The 23,856-nt window shown below is 37.4% G+C and overlaps 3 protein-coding genes across 3 annotated transcripts; 2 read left to right on the plus strand and 1 right to left on the minus strand.

Annotated features, from left to right (window-relative positions):
- The first annotated feature begins 410 nt into the window (after positions 1 to 410).
- LOC125131739 (olfactory receptor 6C2-like) lies at positions 411 to 1,346 on the plus strand. Its single transcript, XM_047788510.1, has one exon. The coding sequence runs from the start codon at positions 411 to 413 to the stop codon at positions 1,344 to 1,346; it is 936 nt and encodes a 311-aa protein (XP_047644466.1).
- Positions 1,347 to 11,708: 10,362 nt separating this feature from the next.
- On the plus strand, positions 11,709 to 12,647 carry LOC125131740 (olfactory receptor 6C75-like). Its single transcript, XM_047788511.1, has one exon. The coding sequence runs from the start codon at positions 11,709 to 11,711 to the stop codon at positions 12,645 to 12,647; it is 939 nt and encodes a 312-aa protein (XP_047644467.1).
- A 10,618-nt stretch (positions 12,648 to 23,265) lies between these two features.
- On the minus strand, positions 23,266 to 23,856 carry LOC125131741 (DNA-directed RNA polymerase III subunit RPC9-like). Its single transcript, XM_047788512.1, has 2 exons — positions 23,758 to 23,856; positions 23,266 to 23,661 (listed from the first exon to the last, which is right to left on the minus strand). The coding sequence occupies exons 1-2, from the start codon at positions 23,800 to 23,802 to the stop codon at positions 23,353 to 23,355; spliced, it is 354 nt and encodes a 117-aa protein (XP_047644468.1). The 5' UTR covers positions 23,803 to 23,856; the 3' UTR covers positions 23,266 to 23,352.

Below are 23,856 nucleotides of genomic sequence, written 5' to 3' on the forward strand. Positions count from 1 at the left end.
CTTCAAGGAAAGAAATGAAATGAATGATTATGTTTAAACATTCACTTTTGAAATAGAGGAGAAATCTTAGCTATAAGAAGAAATCTTAAGTTTGTTGAATCACAATACATTGAGTGAAATCTTCTTACATAAGACATTTCAGTCTTGGATATAGATTTAAAATGTGAAAAAAGAGGAAGATGGGATGGTAGAACAATTTTTTTAATGCATTTAAAATCTACCACAAAAGTAAGGAAACAATAAATATTGGCCTCATCAATTTCTACTTTATAAAAGAAACTGCATGTAAATTAAGTTTCTAGTCGTCATTCTTTATGGCTATCTAGCTTTAATACCAATTTATTCAAATAAAATATCAAAAGAAATATCTTTAAATTTTATAGGGAATGAATAAAGTTCAGTAGTCTGTGATGAAAAACCACACAATCACAACCTTCATCCTGGTGGGACTGACCGATAACCCTCAGCTTCAGATTCCGATTTTTATGTTTCTGTTTCTCACTTACGTGCTGAGTATAACTGGGAATCTGACCATCATCTCCCTCACTTTAGTGGACTCCCACCTTAAAACACCCATGTACTATTTCCTACAAAATTTTGCCTTGTTAGAAATTTCATTTACAACTGCTTGTATCCCTAGATATTTGTACAACATAACAACAGGCGACAGGTCAATTACATACAATATTTGTGTTATTCAAGTGTTTTTTACCGATGTCTTTGGAGTAACCGAGTTTTTTCTCCTGGCCGCCATGTCCTATGACCGCTATGTGGCCATCTGCAAACCCCTGCATTACATGAGCATCATGAACAGCAGAGTCTGCAGGAGGCTTGTCCTCTGCTGTTGGATCTCTGGCTTGTTGATCATACTGCCACCACTGACTCTGTTCCTAGATTTGAAATTCTGTGACTCCAATGTCATTGATTATTTTTTCTGTGATGCATCTCCTATTTTGAAGATTTCATGCTCAGATACTTGGCTAATAGAGCAGCTGGTTATTGTCTGTGCTGTGCTGACCTTCATTCTGACCCTGGTGTGTGTTGTTCTGTCCTATGTATACATTCTCAAGACCATTCTAAGGTTCCCCTCTGCCCAGCAAAGGAAAAGGGCCTTTTCTACCTGTTCTTCTCACATGATCGTGGTTTCCATCACCTATGGCAGCTGCATTTTCATCTACATCAAGCCTTCAGCAAAGGAATCCGTGGCTATTAATAAGGCTGTGACAGTGCTCACGACCTCCATCGCCCCCATGCTGAACCCTTTCATCTACACTCTGAGAAACAAACAAGTGAGACGAGCCTTCAGGGACTCATTCAAAAAACTTGCACTAATCGCCAAGAAGTAAGAGAATGTTCAAGTTCAGAAATAAAACATCAAGCCAAATGTAAGCCATTATGCACCAAATCTGTCTCAAGCATTTATTGTACCCAGAATGAACATCCTCTACCACATGAGTTCACCTCCTTAATCCCCCTGCAAATAAACCTCTTGCAGGGTAAGATCCCAATCAAAAGATCTCATAGGGAGTTCCCATCTTGGCGCAGCAGAAACAAATCTGACTAGGAACCATGAGGTTGCAGCTTTGATCCCTGGCCCCACTCGGAAGGTTAAGGATCCGGTGTTGCTGTGAGTTGTGGTGTAGGTCATAGACACGGCCAGATCTGGCGTTGCTGTGGCTCTGGCGAAGGCTGGCAGCAACAGCTCCAATTAGACCTCTAGCCTGGGAACCTCCATGTGCCACAGGTGTGGCCCTAAAAAGACAAAAGACAAAAAAAAAAGATCTGATAATTTTATACTAAAAATCACCCTCATTTTATTCTAATCTAGCAAACAAAATTGAAGTGAAGAAAAAATTTTAAATGCAAAGCAAACAAGGATATAAAAGCTTATTATATTTTCTTAAACTTGCAAAAATGCTTGAAAGTGTTCTTTCAATCTTCCAATGTAAATGTTGCTAAAATTTTTAATTGATTAAATTGAAATTTATTGAGTGCTTTGTTCTTGGCAGGTCATGATCCAGACTTCTTTTCAATTGCTAATACCCCTGAACATATTTAGCTCACTAATAATCCTATATCACTAATTTAAAAAAAATTGGCAAGAAGAATGTGATTCTATTTAAAAAATAAAGAAAATTAAATAAGTACATATCCAAATAAATGTCATTTTAAATGACAGCAGAATTTGATATGTAAGATCCTACAATTTATTCATAAATAAATGAAAACACACACACATATAAAGTGTTGAAATTTAAAAATTAAAAGATTCACAATTTGTACAGGATAAATAATATCAAATAATTTAAGGAGAAAATCTTTTCTAAATGGATATGAAATTATAAGTACAGTGTTAAAATGTTAATTGCAATTGAGAAATTAAAGAAGCTATTAAGATTGTCAAAAATGTTCAATTTCTAAAATAAAATATAAATAATCAAACTCAAAACACAACCAAATTAAGCAATAAATTTTCATGTAAAAAAATTTTTTTTAAATCGTGGAAAACAGAATTCCTTTTGTGGCTTAGTGGAAATGAATCTGACTAGTAACCATGAGAATGCAAATTCGATTCCCAGCCTTACTTGGTGGGTTAAGTATCTGGCATCGCCATGAGCTGTGGTGTAGTGTGCAGATGCAGCGTGGATCCCACAGTGCTGTGGCTGTGGTATAGGCTGGCAGCTGTAGCTCTGATTCAACCCCTAGCCTGGGAACTTCCATATGCCATGGGTGTGGCCCTAAAAAGACAAAAAAAAAAAAAATCAAGAAAAACTAACCAGTATTATAAATGGAATTCTAAGATAATTGAAAAGGAATTCTGAATAAAAAGTTATAATTAAAGTAATGGGTAATTTCTTCATAAAATAAATGGCTTATGGATTAGAAGGCTGCAAAATGCCTATCAGTCTTTCTCAAAAGAGCTCATAAAACTGCTAAATAATTTATCATACTAAGTTCTCTCCAGTCTTTCTGGAATGCAGGCCTTATGGCCATCATTGGACTTTTCCTTGGTATCACCAGGATTTTACATTTGCTATTGCCTCTATTTAAAAAAAAAAAATCCTCTTCCCCTCATTCTTCCATTATACTTCTACTTTTCATTTAGGTCCCAATTTACATTTCTTCTTCCCAACTCCACCATCCCCCACTACCACCACACAAACTTACGAAACAAGGCTGAAGTATTTCTATATCCAGCCTACTGTACTGACCTAAGCTTTCACTTTTACAGCACCAATTTCATTAAAAATTTTTATATTATGTATCTAAAATCTTTCATAAATACAAAAACTTTATATATAAGTCAGTGTATATAAAAGCAACAAATAAATTATACTGAATGCATTACCTTCAAATATATTAAATGAAAAAGTCTCACAATGCCTGAAAAAAAAGAATTATTTATTAAAGAAAAATGCCAATCTCTTACATGAAAAAACAATTGTAAAAGAATCAAATGGGTGGGGTTCCAGATTAAGATGGAAGACTAGGAAGATCCTGTGCTCCCCTTCTCCCATGGACACATCAAAACTACAGCTACACATAGAATAATTACTCCTGAGAATGACCTTAAGAATAGCAGAACAGATTTTCTGCCACTAAAGGTATGAAGAAAAAGCCACATCAAGACAAGTGGGAGGAGCAGAAATTCAGTCCAGTCAGAATCCACATCCCTGGTGTGGTGACCCACAATTAGGAAGGATCTAACAATTGCTGAAGTTCTCACTAAGAAGAAAGGGGTCTGGAGCTCACCCTAATGAGTTATCCAGCTCTGAAGATGCATCAGGAAGATAAACTCCATAATATCTGGCTTTGAAAACCAGCAGGGCTTATGTTCAGGAGAGCCAGAGGGTGGTGAAAAACCAAGACTCTGCTCTCAAAAATCTCTTACACAAACTCACTCAAAATCCCAGTGCAGAGGCAGCAGCTTGAAAAGAACCTGAATCATATGAGGAGATTCATTGACAAAATTTGGGGCACATGGAAGAGGGACAGGGATCTGGTGGAAATATCTCCAGGATGGAAGTGCAGACAGGCACCATCATTTTATTCTCCACCTTGCTGGACCAACACTGGCGAGGGTCGTTTCTATTATTCTCCATCAATCTATCACCAAGTGCCCTTCCCTGGCAATATCTGAAGTACTGCCTCCCCCAGTCTCCCCTGGAAAGGGGTTCCAACTCTGTGCTATCCAGGTCGCCACCCTGACCAGTGCCAGTGCCCCTTTAAAGAGGTTCTGGTTCTGAAGGATCAGCCCTATAAAACAAGGGTGTCTGCAAAAATCACAGCTCAGCCTCAAAGATAGCCAACCTGAGGTCTAACCCCACTCATCAGCATAGCCACAGAAATTGAACCCCACCACAATATGAGGGCATACACAGCCCCCATGAGGAATACCCCTGGAGCACTTGAATAGTGACCAGGAGGATTGTGTCACTGGGCATCACAGGCCATCTTCTACTTAATGTCACCCATTCAAGATGATGAGATATAGCTGATATATCTAAATCATAGAAACAAACACAGATACTTAGGTAAAATAAAGAGACAAAGGACTACTTTCCAAATGAAAGAACAAGACAAAACTCCCAGGAATAAGACTAAAAATAAAATGAAAATATGTAATTTGCCAAATAAAGAGTTCAAAGTAATAGTCATGAAGATGGTCACTGAACTTGAGAGAAGAATGAATTCACTCATGAGAATCTCAACAAACAGAAAATATAAAAAAAAGACCAATCAGAACTAAAGAATATAATAAAAGAAATTTTGAAAAATACACTAGAGGGAATCAATAGCAGATTAGAAGATAGAGAAGAACAGATTAGTGATCTTGAAGACAGGGTAGTAGAACAACAAAAAGAAAAAAAAACATTTTAAATAGGGATAGATTAAGGGATGTCTAGGACATCAAACTTACTAACATTCTCTTGTCAGGGAAATAGACGGATAAGAGAGAAAGGGACAGGAAAACTATCTGAAGAAATAACGGCTGAAAATTTCCCTAACCTTGCAAAGGAAACGGACATCCAAGTCCAGGAAGCACAGAGAACCACAAAGACACCCACACTGGGTCATTACAATTAAATTATACATTGTAACTAAAAGATCAAAAGTGAAAGATGGAGAATCTTAAAAGCAGCAAGGAAAAAATAACATTTACAATAGAACCCATATAAGACTACAAGCTGATTCTGCAACAGAAACTGCAGGGGCTAGGTGGGACTGGCACAATATATTCAAAGTACTGAAAGGGAAAAACTTACAGCCAAGAATAACCTAGTAAAGTTATCATTCACAATTGAAGGAGAGATAGAGTTCCCCAGAAAAGCAAAATTTAAAGGAATTTAATACCATTAATCAGCCTTACAAGAAATGCTAAAGGAACTCCTTTAAACAGAAAAGAAAAAGCCATAACTAGAAACAAGAAAATTAGTAGATTAAAAAAATCTCACTGGTAAAGGCAGAGTAATGGTAATAAACCACCTATAAAGCCAGTATGAATGTAAAAAGACAAAAGCGGTAAGATAATTTATAACCAGAAAATTAGGTAAGTGAAACACGAAATGAAAAGATGTAAAATATGGTGTCAAAAAATTAATCGTGGGGGAGAGTAAAAATGTGGTGCTCTAAAATGTGCTCAAACTCAAGCGACCATCAACTTCAAATAGACTGCTATACAAATAAGTCGTTACATATGGACCTCGCAGTAACCACAAACCAAAAATACATATAACAAACAGAAAAAATAAAGAGAAACTAATATAAACATAACACTAAGAAAAGTTGTCAAGTTACAAGAGAAGAGAACAAAAGAAGAAAAAAGATCAGAGAACTAGAAAAATAACCTCAAAACAACAAAAATTCATTAAGTACATATTAACAATTACTTTAAATGAAAATGGAATAAATACTTCGATCAGAAGACACAGAGTGTTTGAATGGATGAAAAAAAAAACACATATATTCACAACTCACAAGAGACTGACTTCAGAGTTGTATCACACTGATTGATTTCCAGATATTGAAACTTTTCTTGCATCTATAGGATAAATCTCACTTGATCATGATATATGATATTTTTAATATATTGTTGAATTTGGTTTGCTAGTATTATAACTGATTTTTATATATTAGCATATATTAATTTTTTATCCAGCAATTGAATTTGCTTATTAGTTCTAACAGGTTTCTAGGGGAGTATTTTGCATTTGCTGCAAATAAAATCAAGTAACATGCAGAGATGATTTACTTGTTTCTTTCCTATTAAATGTCTTTTCTTTCTTTCTCTTGTCTAATTGCTTTGACTAGGACATACCATATTATTTTGAATAGAAGTGACAAAAATAAATATCTTTGTCTTGTTTCTGATCTTAAAGAAAAACTTTTCATTTTTCACCATTGAGGATGATGTTAGCTTTGGGTTTCACATATATTGCCTTTATTATGTGAAGTACCTTTTTCTGCAGCCAGTTTGTTGACTAATTTTAATCATGAAGTAGATTGAATTTGTCAAAGGCAAAAATAGAAATAGGAATTAGGTGACATGACGGATGTGTTAGCTAATGCTAACGTTATAATCATTTTGCAATATATAAACCTATCAAATCAACATGTGACTAACTTAGACTTACACAATTTTATATGCCAATTATATCTCAATAAAGCTGGAAAAAATAAAACCTGAAAAAGAGCAAAGCAACTCACTACCACCTCCTGCCACCCTCCTCCCCTCCCCTTGGACATCAAAATTTGTTCAGAAAAAGACAGATTAGAGAATTCTTCATTTTAATTTTCTAAATGTTGATGTTTCAAAGACAACTTCTCACTGATTTTGGGGGTTTTGTTTTGTTTTGTCTTTTTGCCTTTTTCTAGGGCCACAACAGCAGCATATGGAGGTTCCCAGGCTAGGGGTCTAATCGGACGGAGCTGTAGCCTCCGGCCTACACCAGAGCTGCAGCAACTGGGGATCCGAGCCACGTCTGCAACCTACACCACAGCTCACGGCAACGCTGGATCTTTAACCACTGAGCAGGGCCAGGGATCGAACCCTGCGACTTCATAGTTCCTATTTGGATTCATTAACCACTGAGCCAAGATGGGAACTCCTTCTCACTCTTTTTTATGGCTGAGTGATATTACATTGTACATGTATACCACATATTCTTTATTCATCTGTTGATAGACACTTTAGTGGCTTCTAGGTCTTGGCTATTGTAAATAATGCTGCTATGAACATTGGGGTACACGTATCTTTTCACATTAATGTTTTCATTTTCTTCAAATAAATACCCAAAAGTGGAATTGCTAGATCATATGAGAGTTCCATTTTTAGTTTTTTGAGGAACCTCCATGCTGTTTTCCATAATGGATACACCAATTCACATTCCCAGCAACCCAGCAACAGTGTACTAGGGTTCCCTGTTCTCCATATCCTCACCAAGGTTTACTTGTGGTCTTTTGGATAACAGCTCTTCCTATAGGTGTGAAGTGATATCTCATTGTGGAAAGATCTGGATGATATGGTATTATCCTTAGTGAAATAAGTCAGAGAAAGACAATACTGTATATTATCACTTCTATGTGAAATCTATAAAATGGAACAGATGTATCAACAATACCTATGACACCTGTGAATATAACAAAAGAGAAACAGACTTACAGATATAGAAAGCAAACAAGTGGATATCAGTGGGGGGAGGGGCAGGATAGGGATAGGCAGCCCTTGCCATCCTGCCTTAAGGTACATTAGTGGGATTATGCTGCATTTCTTTTCCACTTCAGGGGGTTTCTATTTCTTTCAAATATGGCAAGTCCATGGTTGGAACATAAGAGTTTTAACATTCTTGAGAGAAATACTGGAAAGTTATTAATGACTGACTGTCCTTTCTTAAGCCATTGGAAGTGCCCTATACTCCCTTATACTCCTTGATATAATTTTCATATCATCACTTAGCCTTTATTTTCTTTCAGTAATGTTTCTTTTGGGTCTTAAGTACCAGTCTCCCTGGGTTGGGTCTTATATACTGAGGTAACTGATCCCCAAATTAATTAGCTCAGAGAAGGCCACAACTCATGATAAAATTATTAACTTTTCAAAAATCTCAACAAGGATTTTTCTGAAGGAAAAGTTCTGTCCAATGTGGCAAATTTAATGGAATTTTATATCCTTAATCTGAAATATTAATCACTGAAGAATACAATGAATGAGTTTTGTTTTGTTTTGTTTTTCGTCTTTTTGCCTTTTCTAGGGCTGCTCTGGCAGCACATGGAGGTTCCCAGGCAAGGGGTCCAATCGGAGCTGTAGCCACCGGCCTATGCCAGAGCCACAGCTAAGTGGGATCCAAGCCATGTCTGCAACCCACACCACAGCTCACAGCAATGCCGGATCCTTAACCCACTGAGCAAGGCCAGGGAACGAACCCGCAACCCCATGGTTCCTAGTCAGATTCGTCAACCACCGCGCCACGACAGGAACTCCCAATGAATGAGATCTTGACCCACACTTTGCTCTTGTTCACTGTCTTGCAGATTTTTAACAGCCGCAATTCTCTGTAGGTATACTGACCCTTCACATTCTATTACAAGATGCTATACAAGTCAGTTTTATTGCACATAATTCTTGCCTTCTGTTCACAAACCTCAAAGGAAAGTTTTCTTCAGTGTTGTTTTGCTTCTTTTCCCTTCTCAATGAATCCTTGAGTATGTAACCAAATAAGCAATAAAAGAAAGCTCCCCTTCTAGAATGTGAAATTAACTATGAAATATCTACCTACTTGGAGGATATGATAAGACTCCGTCAGGTAGCCCTGAATTTTTTTCTACTTCATTTCCAAATGTAAAGAATATAAGAATATATTGTACCAACAATACCTATGACACCACTTGGACATATTCACAGTTAACACTAGATGATTTATCTTATGTGGGATAGAACCAAATAAAGTAGTTTCTACTGCCCAAGTCTAGGATGTCGGCCTAAGTTCAAATGTACATACAAGGAGGTGAAAGTTTTACAGAAGCACAGAGTACACTCCACATTTTTGCCTTGAGTTGCAATTTAAAAGTCATTTTTCTTTCAATTTCTTAATGACATATTGTCTAGACTGAGTGCACTCGAAATTCATTGCTAGCATTTTTTTTTCTCCCTTTCACATACTAGAAGAAAATACAGGAACTAAGGTAAGTGCTTTGGAGTTTGGATCTTTTATTTTTAATTGTAAATTAAAGTAATTTTGTGGAAATCAAAGGCAGATATTTATAAGTAGCTTGATTTTTTTTCTTTCTGGTTTATTGTTTTACATCTTTTTGTATAAAAATATAAAATGCATAAAGGGTACCTATGCATGAAATACATCTAAATTTGTTCATTGCTTTTTCTGATTGATTGTTTAAATTTAATAGAGAATGGATAAGTTGAAAAAAAGACTAATAAAATCTCTCAAAAGAGAAAACTTCACTCTATGGCCATAATTTTATCACATTTTAGTTTTCAATTTCTTTTTGCCTGATTATAGCTTCCTAAAGAGATATTTTCCATTCATTAATAAATAAATAGAAATTATCAAGATGCTGATTACACAAGGATAGATGTGAGAAAGAATTCATTGTTTTCTTTTAGTAGCCAATTAACACAAAGCAGCTTTAGACACATATGATACCATTAATTATTCTAAATCATTTCTGACTTGATTCTGGAAATCACAGGGATATTCAGATAAACCCTCTGGACTAAGTCAAATTTTTTTTAATCAAACTAGGAGAAAACTATTAAGGAAGCAATGTATAAATGTCCCAAGTAGGCATAAATTTTGACATGGGACCTGAGAAAAGGAAATAAACCAAAATGGTAAAAACATTTTAGGTACATGAAAGATTTCAAAGGACAACTGAAGAAATTGGGAAAAAGGGTCCTCACCAGCAATTCACAATTTCATAGATAAAAATAGTTCTAAAAAACAAAGATGCATTTTTTTTTAACTTATTTGTGGTTTGGTTTTTTTCCTGTCATAGGAATTACGTTAATGGTAAATTCCATGTGGAAAAAGTCAAACTCAAACACAATCTGACTAACAAAACATCTTGAAAAAGAAGGAGGAGCTCCCATCATGGCTCAGAGGTTAACAAATCCGACTAGGAACCATGGGGCTGCAGGTTCAATCCCTGGCCTTGTTCGGTGGGTTAAGGATCTGGTGTTGCTGTGAGCTGTGGTGTAGGTCGCAGACTCGGCTTGGATCCCTCATTGCTGTGGCTGTGGCATAGACCAGCAGCTGCAGCTCCGATTAGACCCCTAGCCTGGGAACCTCCATATGCCTCGGGAGCAGCCCTAGAAAAGGAAAAAAAATAAAAGAAAGAAAGAAAAAGAAGGAAAAGTCTTGATACACGTCTTACAAAAAATGCAATTGATTTCTAAAACATGTTTGGGAATTGAAAACTGCTATTGAAAATGTAGTTGCAAGAGTTCGTATGTTTCCAAATGTATAGCAGGATTTCTCCTTTTTATTTATATTTATGCTCTAAAGTTTTTGTTTCTAAAAGCTGTCAATTATCACAATTGTATTCCTGAAAGTAAGACCTTGGTAAGGAGATACCTTCCTTAATTTTGCAGAGAATTTTAGCTTCATGTCAAGATTAGAAAAATTATCTATGAATTCTCTCAGATGCTGTGACTCTGTTTTACGAATTTTAGGTCCAGTTTGCAATTTCCTGATTTGGCACCCAATTGAGATGGATTTTGAATTATGTTCTTATTGTTGCCATTCCTGAAGCAGTAATATATCTTGTAGTGAGTCTTAAACATATTGTGTATCATTTGCCCACTTAAAAAGAAAAAAAAAACTTATATGTGTCCTCCTCACACATAATTTCCATAGAATTTAAGGGAGTTCCCAAACATTCTGAAATCTATCCATGTACTCAAGGCTAAGACCTTGTAGTGGGTATTTGTAGAATAAAGTTAAAAAAGAGCAAAGGTGTAGAACAAAAAAGGCTTTGCATTCAATTTCTTGCTAAATTACTAATGCAGCACTTCTCCACTTTGCTATGAACTTGTGAAGTTTGTAGAAATAGAAATTCCTACATCTCACCCAAGGCATTCGAATGGATTAGACTGGTTGTGTCTTGGGTATTTATCTTTAAAGATTCACCAACTTTCTGATAGAATTTTGGCGTTTAGATATATACCCCAAATTCTTTCATCTGAACCTCAATTTTCTTCTCCAAAAGGTGGGGATGGTAATACTCCATTCAAAGAGTTGTTGGAAATATTAATAAGAAAATTGTGGAGTTCCCGTCGTGGCGCAGTGGTTAGCGAATCCGACTAGGAACCGTGAGGTTGCGGGTTCGGTCCCTGCCCTTGCTCAGTGGGTTAAGGATCCGGCGTTGCCGTGAGCTGTGGTGTAGGTTGCAGACGCGGCTCGGATCCCGAGTTGCTGTGGCTGTGGTGTAGGCTGGTGGCTACAGCTCTGATTAGACCCCTAGCCTGGGAACCTCCATATGCCGTGGGAGCGGCCCAAGAAATAGCAAAAAAAAAGACAAAAAAAAGAAAAGAAAATTGTGTGCATCTCCAGTTTCTAGCACATTGTCAGTGATCAATGAATGTTAGTTTCTCTCTTGTCTTTTCTTTTCTTTCTGACTGATTCTAATCACTAATACTGACCATTATTTTTTTAAAACTCTTTTTGTCTATCTTTGACCATAAGTGAGAAATGAGGAATCATTCAGTGCAGACAGAGTTCGTCCTTTTGGGTCTGACTGATGACCCTGTGAGGCAGACTGTAATTTTTCTCTCTCTGTCTGTTACCTACATGTTGAGTGTGACTGGAAATTTAATCATCATTATTCTCACTCTGCTGGATTCCCACCTTAAGACACCAATGTACTTCTTCCTACGCAATTTCTCCTTTTTAGAAATCTCATTCACAACTGCTTGTATTCCAAGGTTCCTGATGAGCCTTGTGACAAAGGATCGGACTATTTCCTATATGAGTTGTATGGCTCAGTTATTTTTCTATATCTTTTTGGGAGTAACTGAATTTTACCTCCTGGCTGCCATGTCCTATGACCGTTATGCAGCTATATGTAAACCTCTACATTATACCGCTATTATGAGCAACAAAGTTTGCTACCAACTTGTACTCAGCTCCTGGGCAACTGGATTCCTGCTCATCTTTCCTCCAGTGATCTTGGCCCTCAAGTTGGAATTCTGTGATTCAAATATCATTGATCATTTTATTTGTGACTCTTCTCCCATCCTACAGATCTCTTGTTCAGATACACATTTCCTAGAGCTCATGTCTTTTCTCCTGGCTGTGGTGACACTGATGGTCACATTGACATTAGTGATTCTCTCCTATGGCTCTATCATCAAGACAATTCTCAAATTCCCTTCTGCTCAGCAGAGGACCAAAGCCTTTTCTACCCGTTCTTCCCACATGATTGTAGTTTCCATTTCTTATGGAAGCTGCATCTTCATGTACATAAAACCATCAGCAAATGACAGAGTGACTCTAAGCAAAGGGGTAGCTATGCTCCACACCTCCGTTGCCCCTCTATTGAATCCCTTCATTTATACCCTAAGGAACCAGCAAGTGAAACAGGCCTTTAAGGACCTGGTCCAAAAATTTTTGTTTGGTTCAAACAAATGAGAAAATTCTAAAAAGTATGAAGGAAAAAAAAATGAACTAAATGTCCTTTTACTCTTGGTTTAGTTTGTCTTATTCTATATATATTTTTAGATTATATTAGCATAATATAATCCTGCATAAAATTGTATAATAAATAAATCTATATTAATTTTATATAATCAAAAATTTGTATGAAACCAATGTTTTTGATAAGGTTCTGTATAAGCTCATGTGTTAGATACTTTTTTAAAGTGCTTTAATAAGTAGATTGCCAAATCTAGACTCTGAACGCAATTTTCCAAACATTTCTACTGGACAGAATCAGCCTCAGTTCCATATCTGTAGTCGGAGCAGGAAGATGTACTCAGAACTAAATGCATAGCACCTGAAATGATGACCTGTTTTTGAAAAATCTTTTGGAACAGCATTTGTTTTGCAATAGCTTTCATGTTATGTACAGACAGAAACAGGACAAAAAAGAAAAGTTTTCTGGTTTTCTTCCAACCAACTTATAGACCACAACAAGAGCAAAAATCAAACAAATTTTATGAGGCTTAGCTAAACAAATAGTTAGATATCTTTTAGAACTTGGCACATAGGAGCTCCTGTCATGGCACAGCAGTAGTTAGCGTGACTAGCATCCATGAGGACACGGGTTCGATCCCTGGCCCCACTCAGTGGGTTAAGGATCCACCATTGCCATGTTGCTGTGGCTGCAGTGGAGGCCAGCAGCTGCAGCTCCAATTTGAACTCTAGCCTGGGAAAGTCCATATGTCATGAGTGCAGCCCTAATAAGCAAGGAAAAAAAAAAAGAACTTGCCATGTAAATAGAGTGTTTGTATCTGGAATCATATTTTTAGAACAAAAAATGACTATTTGGAAGAAACCATGAAATCAATTATTTAGTAAAATTAATAGTTCAATCATATTAGATATAATATTATGCTCCGAGAATTTCACGGTTCATATTTTTTAATGTGTGAGCAGATTGTACAAATTATAAAGTAAGTTGAAGATATACTTTATAATAGTTTATTTTACAAAATATTTTATTCAGTGAGATAATAAATTTCAATCCTTGTTTATGTGATGAATAAGAAAAAATAGTAATCATGAGGAGTTCCTGTCATGGGGCAGTGGTGAACGAATCCGACTAGGAAGCATGAGGTTGTGGGTTCGATCCCTGGCTTTGCTCAATGGGTTAAGGATCCTGCATTGCCATGAGCTCTGGTGTAGGTCACAGACTGGCATAGGCCGGCAGCTAGAGCTCTGATTAGACCCCTAGCCTGGGAACTTCCATATGCTGCAGGTGTAGCCCTAGAAAAGACAAAAAAAAAAGATAGAAAAAATAGTAATCAAATTCTATCTGACCCCAAATGAAAATATTTTAAAATTCTAAATTTTTGCATTTCTGAAATAGATATTGTCTGTCTATGCCTGTGAGTTGAATTATAAGGTGGGAATTTACTTCATTGCCTTACTTCAAAGCCTAAAGTATGTTTCACTTCTTCCACAGAATCTTCCCAGTTGAATAAAGCTATTTTCTCTATCTAAAACTTTGCTTATTTGAATGTAATAATTATTTTCCCATATAATACTAAGTTGTACTTTAATATTCCAGGTTGGGGCCTTTGGTGATGTTACTGGTAGTGATAGCAATACAGGCTCTAAATCTCAGCAAGGTCAGTGGAGTCAGTAGAATTTTTTTCTTTCTATTTACCAAGTTGATTTTAATGTAAACTATTGCTATACCTTGAACAAAAGAGATGTGGGAAAGAAAGTGTGAATACATGAATAAAAATTCCATAAGATAAATCATGAGGCTTGCAACTTATTGAAGGAAAAATCAAATGAATGCCAGAAGTCAAATTCCAAGTCTCAGAAAAAAATAAGGTAATGAATTTTGTCTAAAATCTAGTTGAAAATGGGCTTATGTAAAATAAGCAGTACTTACTTTTTGACCTCTATTATTTGTTTTTACAATATAATCTTTATATTTCTTTGGATATTTGAATTGGTTTATAGGAGTATATCTGAGAGTGGGAAAAAATATTTCCCAGACTTATTTAGTTCCATCCCTTGGAAACGTTATTATGTGAAATTGACCGATTTGGCTCTATTACTAGAACAAAAAAGAAAGTACAGATGATACTGAGTTTGAAAATGTATTTCACACTATAACTGTGTATCTTAGTCACTGATAAAGATAAGATGAAAGATATTTCTCAAAAATCTACAGATTTGACATATAAAATTCCTCTCAAAATTAAAGCCCTAACCTTGACTGTTATGGACAAAGAGTGTCACCTGCCATTTCACTAAACAAAAGATGTTGCAGCCATCAAGCCATTAGCCATTGCAGCTCCCCCTCCACTGACACTCTATGGTTAAGATACACATCAAAAGATAATGTAAATGAGCCCAGACTTTTGCATATACGCTTGTATATGTCTTCCCATATACAGAAAAGCACTAAAATCATTAACTCAAAATATCTGGGTTTTTTTTTTTTTTTTTTTGCAACTAGCAGTAATATTTGATTACTGAACAAACTCCGTGTCTTTTTTTTTTTTTCCCCCCCAGCAAAAACTAATATATACTGGCTCCTCCTTACCTCTTTGGAACAGTCCCTTAGAGTTATCTAAGAGTCTGCATCCTGGCTTTAGAGTCCTTAGTAAGGCACAAAATAAAGTATAATTCTCAACTTTTAGGTGTGCTTTTTTTCAGTCGACAGTGGCTTTTTTTTGTTTGTGGATTTTTTTTTTTTTTTTAAGTTTTTGTCTTTTCAGGACTGCACCTGCAGGATATGGAAGTTCCCAGGCTAGGGGTCAAATCAGAGCTGTAGCTGCTGGCCTGCACCACAGCCACAACAATGCCAGAACCTTAATCCACTGAGCGAGGCCTCATGGACACTAGTTGGGTTCGTGACCATTGAGCCATGACAGGAACTCCCTACAGTGTTTTATGCATGGTTATTCTGAGAAAAAAATAGCCAACATACTTACCTACTTCCTAAAATTATTCCAAGATTGATTACTAAAATCATGAGAGTAGAGAAAGATGCTTATAATCATGTTTTTCTTAGAGATTAAGACACAATTTGATTAAAAATAATAGCTGTCCAAGATTGTTTAAAACTAGGAAGGTTAGGACAAATACGTGTTTTGTAGCAAGTAAATTTGAATGTTTGACTGTCAACTGAACACTTTCACAAACAGTAAGAGTGAGCATTATTATATAAGATACAAAGAAATGCTTATAATCTAGTATTGATTCCAAAGTCACTCTGTATTTGCAGTTTGTTGATCCTGCAAATTAAAATGTGATATAGACACTACATATATAACTGAGCAGGAGTTTATGGGGACGTCTCAGGACAGATCCCTCCTTCCAGGTCATCTGCCTGCCACTTATTTGTAGAAAAGCTGTAACCTTCCAGGTATCCCCTGAGTCCCAGAAGCCTGACTCAAGAATTAATGATTGGAAGGATGTGAACATACAGTGATAACAACAGCAGTTGTACCAGGAGAAGTGATAAGAATTTAAACAGTAAATCAGCCATAGGGCAGTCACACAATCTTTAGTTCCTCCCTGAAATACTTAGATAACAGTATCTGATGTACATTTCCAAAGCTGCTTCACAGGTGATAAAGCCCCCACCAAATGGAAGAAGTTAACTACTTGATGGCCAGAAGCACACAGCCCCCAGACCTACTGGTGCCTGAGGATTGACACTATTAACCCCTGCCATACTACCCTGTTACTTCACCATCAACCAATCAGAGAGGAGCACAAACACGTCACACACCTTATTACTCACCCACCTTTCACCTTGCCTTTTAAAAATGCTTCCCTGTAGTTCCCGTTGTGGCTCAGTAGTAATGAACCTGACTAGTATCCAAGAGGATGCAGGTTTGATCCCTGGCCCCACTCAGTGGGTTAAGGATCCTGCATTGCCATGAGCTGCAGTGTAGGTGGCAGACGAGTCTTGCATCTGGCACGGTTGTGGCATAGGCTGGTGGCTGCAGCTCTGATTTGACCCCTAGCCTGGGAACCTCCATGTTCCGCATCTGTAGCCCTAAAAAGAAAAAAATGCTTCCCTGAACCCCACTGATGTTCAAGCTGCCAAGTTCCTCTTGCTTGGCCCTCCAATAAAACTTTCTTCAGTCCGACCCCTGACTTTTTGTTTGTTTGGCCTGATTGCACATTAGGCACACAAACTTGAGTTGGACCATATACAGAGGCAGAAAATTTACAACTGAAACAGCCCATGCCTTATACTAGTTAATAAATAATGGAGACATTTTCAGAAATTATTGAAAATGTAGCAGCTATAAAGTTTGGCATATGTATCTCACATATTGAGCTGCTTGTTAATAGGTAGAAGCATGAAGATAACCCATTTTCTGAGTCCATTTTCATTCTAAGGGAAGAAACTAAACACGTAGATTCTTTGGCACTAATTGGGGCCCATCATTCATGTTAGATTGCAAGCAATTCCGACAGCAGGTTATAGCTTCTAAAAGCTATTTCCTGTTGAGAGGGAGCAGGGCTTCTAGGAGAAGAATTTTCCAGGTTAGGAGTAGGAGGCACACAAACTGAATCTGAAACACCTTTACATGTCAGAAGAAAAGGAAATTAAAAAATTATGATACTTATCCATGGGTTCAATCTCTGTTCTCGCTCAGTGGGTTAGAGGATCCAGTGTTGCCATGAGCTGTGGGGTAGGCCGCAGACATGGATCTGGCATTGCTATGGCTGTGGCGTAGGCCAGCAGCTGCAGCTCTGATTCAACCCCTAGCCTGAGAGGTTCCATGTGCTGCAGATGCGGCACGAAAAGGAAAAAAAAAAAAGGAAGAAGAAAAAGTCAGAAAGCAGCGGTGTGACCATAGTTACATAAGCTGATACCACTGAGGACTTGATATTCAGAAGGCAAATTCTATACTTTCCATCTTAGTGGTGTAGGTAAGCTAAGGAACTCTCTCCTGGAGAAAAAAAAGCAAAGATTAAATCTTAACTAAAGTGTGTGTGTAAATAGGTAGAGAGATGATAGATGATAGCTAGCTAGCTAGATAGATAATCCTAGATTTAAACTGGATTAGTAGCATAAATTAGAGCAGAATCACAGAAGCTCAGGAGTTCCCCTTGTGGCTCAGCAGTAACAAATCCGACTATTGTCTGTGAGGATGCAGATGAAATCCCTGGCCTTGCTCAGTGGGTTAAGGATCCTGCATTGCGGTGAGGTGTGTACCTCACAGGTGCAGCTCATATCCTGCGTTGCTATAGCTGTGGTATAAGCAGGCAGCTGTGACTCTAATTTGACCCCTAGCCTGGGAACTTCCATATGCCACATGTGCAGCCCTAAACAAAAACAATAAATAAATAAAAGAATCAGAGAAGCTAAACATTTTAGAAATATGAAATTAAACTACGGCCATAAGCACAAGGTTAGAATACCTGCCCACATGCTTTTTTTCTGGTTGAAATCTGGAAGGCCACTGAATATTTTTGGTCAGAAGGGGCCTGAACTTGGAATGGCTTTCTTGAGCACTCTTAAGATTTTGAAAAAGTCCTGGAGGACTTTCTAGTGTGTTCATGGACTCACATTAGAAGTCTGAGTCATAGAGAACAGATTAGCACCAAAAAAATTGCCTGAAGCCAGACTATCCTCAATGAGGTTGAAGATCCAAATTATAAGGCCAGCTTATATTTTTCCCTCTACTCTTGCTTTTACTTTATTTTTCATGTTCAGTTGCTCTTTAATTCTGAATATTGGTAATCTTATTTATAATAGAATCATAGTTTTACAGTATATTATTCAATTATAATAATTAATACCACTGGTTATTACCATAGTACTAATATGTGTATAAATGCATTACATTTTAATTTTATCTTTGCACTTTATGATATGCATCTTGCTTAATTTTAGTACAAGTAGGGGTTGTTTGTTTTTCTTTTTAGGGTCGCACTTATGGCATATGGAAGTTAAGGGCTAGGGGTCAAATCAGAGATGCAGCTGCCAGCCTACACACAGCCACGGAAATGCAGGATCCAAGCCGCATCTGCAGCCCACACCACAGCTTGCCACTTAACCTACTGAGCAAGACCAAGGATAGAACCTGCATCCTCATGGATGCCAGTTGGATTCTCAACCTGATGACCCACAACAGGAACTCATACTAGTAGGTATTTCTTGAGCTGTTCCTTGAAATCATCCCGATGCCTCTGGAGAAGCAGATACATTTAGTTGAACAACTGGTTCCTTTCAAAATCAATAAAATGAGTCATAAATCCTGGTTATGCCACTTGCTAGCAATAGTTCACTTTTTTAAACTTTTATTTCTCCACATTTTTCCAGTGTAAATTATGACTATACATCACTTTTAGGATAATTTTTAGCTTAATTATTATTATGAGTTTTTAATACATTTTGGCTTTTTTTCTATTTCGATTTAAATTTAAAGAAATTTTTTAAATAATTGAATAAGATACATACCATTACCATGCCTTTCTTTCATCTTTTGTTCACAGATTAATGCCAAATGTTAACGTTCGTATTTTTTATTTTCACATAAAAATTCTCATTTTGCATTATCGGAAGTATCAAACATCATATCTATGTATGACTGGGTCACTTTGCTGTACAGCAGAAATTGACAGAACATTGTAAATCAGCTATACTTTAATAAAAAATTTTTAAAGTATCAAACATCATGTTGAAAAACTATCTATTGCATAACTAATATTTGTCTGAATGTCAGGCATAAAGCATCCTAGAACCTGGTATACTAGATAGACTTCTCCAAGGTATTTACTATATTAAATTAGAATAAGGATAAGCAAACATGAAATTGTAGTTTCGTAAGCGATATGAGAGCATCAGATAAGCGATAACGTAAATGTGGATGAGTAGGACTAATCCAGGCTTTCTGGTAGTGTTGGTAGAGGATTAGTAACACAAGGACACCGAAGAGCCCCTGTGGCAATGCCATTTAAACCAGAGGACCCTGAGATTGGGTGTTTGAAATAAGTGGAAAATTCCTGCCTACCAGGGCATCATATGATCAGGAGCCTCAAGTAAGAGAGCAACTATCAAAGGAAGTTTAAATATGCTGGCCTATAGAAGTTCAAGTTGGTGAAGAATTTAACGAGTAATTAAGTGCTGATTTTTCTTTGAGGGCTGTGTCTGGGTGCAAATTTGAACTCTTGAAATGACTAAAGTTTTCATTTTCAAGAAAGAAATCATTTTGTATTTGTAAACAATAAGACCAACAAAGGATTAATTTCCAAAGGGTACAAATAGCCTATACAGCTCAACAAAAAAAAAAAAATCAAAAGAGGCAGAAGATCTAAATAGACATTTCTCCAAAGACAAACAGATGATCAACAAGCACATGAAAAGATGCCTAACATGGTTAATTACTAGAGAAATACAAATTGAAACTGGAATGAGGTGTTACCTCACACTGGTCAAAATGGCCATCATCAAAAAAAGTCTATAAACAATAAATGTTGCAGAGGGTGTGGAGAGAAGGGAACCTTCATACACACTCGGTGGGAATGTAAATTGGTGTAACCACTATGGAAAGTAGTATGGACATTCCTTAAAAAGACTAAATATATAGCTACCATATGATCTAGCAATCGCATTTCTGGACATATATATCAAAAACAGGAAAACTCTAATTCGAAAAGATACATGCACCCCAAAATTCATTGTAGCACTATTCACAATAGCCAAGACATGGAAGCAACCTAAATGTCCATTGACAGATGTATGGATAAAGAAAGTGTGGGACATATATGCAATGGAATATTATGCAGCCACAAAAAATAATGAAATAATGTCATTTGCAGCAAGATTGATGGATCTAGAGATTATCATACTGAGTGAAGTAAGTCAAAGACAACTATCATGATATCACATATGTGAAATCTAAAAATAGTGATACAAAGGAACTTATTTACAAAACAGAAATAGACTCACAGGCATAGAAAACAAACTTATGGTTAGGAAAGGGGGAAGGGAGAGAGGGATAAATTAGCAAGTCAGGATTAACTGATACACACTACTATGTATAAAATAGATTAAAAAAATAAGTACCTACTGTATAGCACAGGGAACTATATTCAGTATGTTGTAATAACATATAATGGAAAATAATCTGAAAAAGAATAGATGTATATATAACTGAATCACTTTTATATACACCTGAAATATCGTAAATCAACTACCCTTCAATTTTTTCAAAAAAGCAAATCATTTCATTGATATTAGTATTCATATTATAATCTTTTTTCTCCATCTCCTGTATATTTGACTTGTTGATTATTTTAATTTAATACATATCCTGCTAATGATTTTTGAGTAACTTTTATATTGAATTGGATCCATTTGATAAATATGTAAATTGTGATTCTAAAGTTACCTCATTACTAAATGCTTTTTTGAAATCCTAAATCTTTCTACTTATTCCTAGTTTTAAAATATATTTTGGGGAGTTCCCGTCGTGGCGCAGTGGTTAACGAATCCGACTAGGAACCATGAGGTTGTGGGTTCGGTCCCTGGCCTTGCTCAGTGGGTTAACGATCCGGCGTTGCAGTGAGCTGTGGTGGAGGTTGCAGACGCGGCTCGGATCCCGCTTTGCTGTGGCTCTGGCGTAGGCCAGTGGCTGCAGCTCCGATTAGACTCCTAGCCTGGGAACCTCCATATGCCGCAGGAGCGGCCCAAGAAATAGCAACAACAACAACAACAACAACAACAAAAAGACAAAAAATATATATATATATATATTTTTTGGGGATTTTGAGAAATTTTTTTCCTTGTTACACTTAAATTCTTTTTAATATTCTTTTTTTTTTTTAACATGCAAACAAACATTTTTTCTTTTGAAAGAATAAAACAATCACCTGGTCAAACATTAAAACCATACAGAAGGATATAAAATAAAAAGCAAGTCTCCCAGTCTCCCAGCTCTCCTTCCCAGATGTGATCCTGTGTAAATTACAACTTTTTATTTCTGAAATATTATTAATGTGATGGGGATATTACACAGACCATATTTCTTATAAAGAGTAAGTTTGACTTAGAAGCTGAGGCTAAATTCGGATCTAAATAGATTCAATTTAAGAAAAATACTAATATGTATATATTTTATATATGTTTTCTAAGTCAGATTTCTTTTTTTTCCTAATCAAGGCAAAATAAACTCTTGAGAGATAAAAATAGCACAAGTTGGCAGTCACCTGGAAACAATTTATCATCAACTAATCAAGCCTTAAATCCATGAAGAAAAAAAGCACCTCAAAAATGCAACAACAATGATATGAGCACCTAAATACCTGTCTTGACAAATCAGTAGCTCCTGGCAAAATTCCTGATACTTGAAGGAGATTTAAAAATAAATGCCCTGTTCATTTCAACATTGCCTGTGAGCAGATCTCAACTGATCCTTAGAAGATAAGGTTAAGATGAACGTAACTGCCCGCTGGCAGGGGTGGTGGGGAGGCTGAAATAACCTGGGAATAGCAAGAGGCGGGAAGTAATCCAATTAACAGAAGCACTGAAAATATGTAATCGTACAACAAAACGAGTGCCAATTTGAAAAATTAATGTCTATGGGCATTTTCTTCCCCAAATAGGGAGCAGAGTGAATGGGGGAATTAATTTTTAACAATATTCCTAGGACCTAAGGGCAACGACACGTCTGGGGCTACTACACTCTCCAAAGCATGAACATGAAGAAGTTCTTCACACGGTAATTATTCTCATATTTTAAATTTTCAAAAACTGATGCAACCTTGCAAGAGCCAACAAATTTAAAGTCTTATTAATCAACCTCTAGTTCTGCCTATTCTGTCCACAAAAGGAGCGACATAACTGTGCCCTTTAAAAAGACGCAATGTGCCCGTTGTGCACATGAAGCTCACCTGCTGGCCTCAACAAGCAGCGCCTGTCACGGGGCAGGAAACCGAAGGTGGGCAGAAAGGCAGGCGACGCGGTCATTTGGCCTGGACGCCTCTTTTCAACTGGAGGGAGCCGGTGCTCTAACACTTAGGACTAACTAGTGAGCCGGCTCACAGGGCCCATGCTAGCAGAGAGAGGAAAGGGGCCTTTGGACCTGAGGAAGGGCTGGCCAGGCTGTTCTTTTATCTCTGTTTCTCTCAAGGAAAAGAGTCCTCAGAGGTAAGCCAAGGTCAGTAGCTTATTTTAATTTAGAGCAAAAATCTGCTGCTTTGCGCATTTTTAGCCACCTACTGGGATTCTCCTAACTCAGCTTTCATCCCAGCAGTGCTCCTCGGCCTTTAGGGAAGCGCCCAGGGAAGCAGATGGAATTAATTAGGCAAGAGCCCATCAGAGGCAACAAGGAAGTATTCTACCAGCTACGCGCAAGGACCTTGCCCCGGGCACGCCAAAGACCATGGAAGGATTTTTACCACAGGGGGTTCCCCGTCCTTGTCCTCCTCAACCCTGTCCTCCTTTCTTTAGCTCTCTGCCCTGACCACTACCTCAGCCTGTCTTTACCAGGTCTCTTCTCCAAAGCACAAGAATTTCTTTTTAGCTTCTTTTTGAGGAAGGCTTATTTTTGCGGTTTACCAAAGCAGCCACAAAATCAGGCCTGTTGGGACAGAAGGTAAAACCAAATAAATAATCTTTTGAATGTCTGGGAAATGGCTGCTGGGCCTTTCGACTTCACAAGACCCTGGAGCCAACTGTGCTCTTCTAGGCCGGGTCCTCTTCGTCCATTGTCACGTCATCGCTGGTATTTGTCTTCGGCTCAGCCTCTGGCCCCGCAGGCAGGATGCTGGTGACGGTGTGGAGCAGAGCTTCGATCTGCTCCTCTGCCATCCGTTCTTCGCTCTCCTCCACCAGCTGCCGGATCTCAGCAGCAGTCATAGCTGTTGAGTGATTCAGCAGCTGAAGCTTTTCAGCTTTGGTCAACTTGTGGTTCCTCACTGCTGTGAGAAATTCTCTTACAATCTCAGGACTCTGGTGCCTACATGGTGTTTTTGATATGTATTTTAATGTTTCCTATGTGATAGTATTCAAGTTCTGCTGCCCAGAACAGTGTTTATTCTTGCTGCTTTCTTTGCACTGCTCTTTCAGATCAGTCAGTAACTGGAACACCTCGTAGTTACTGAGCAGCGCAGAATTGGCGTCCTTCACTTCCATGTCGTCCCCGCCTCGTCGCCTTCGGCCGGACACAGACCCTCACCGCCCAGCCAC

This window comes from Phacochoerus africanus, chromosome 7 (assembly GCF_016906955.1).
Source record: "Phacochoerus africanus isolate WHEZ1 chromosome 7, ROS_Pafr_v1, whole genome shotgun sequence".
NCBI lineage: Eukaryota > Metazoa > Chordata > Mammalia > Artiodactyla > Suidae > Phacochoerus > Phacochoerus africanus.

Coding starts and splice junctions, on each gene's coding strand:
- LOC125131740 (XM_047788511.1), top strand. CDS start 11,709: ATGAGGAATCATTCAGTGCAGACAGAGTTCGTCCTTTTGGGTCTGACT.
- LOC125131739 (XM_047788510.1), top strand. CDS start 411: ATGAAAAACCACACAATCACAACCTTCATCCTGGTGGGACTGACCGAT.
- LOC125131741 (XM_047788512.1), bottom strand. CDS start 23,802: ATGGAAGTGAAGGACGCCAATTCTGCGCTGCTCAGTAACTACGAG. Junction 23,662..23,757: donor CGCTGCTCAGTAACTACGAG/GTGTTCCAGTTA, acceptor ACTATCACATAG/GAAACATTAAAATACATATC.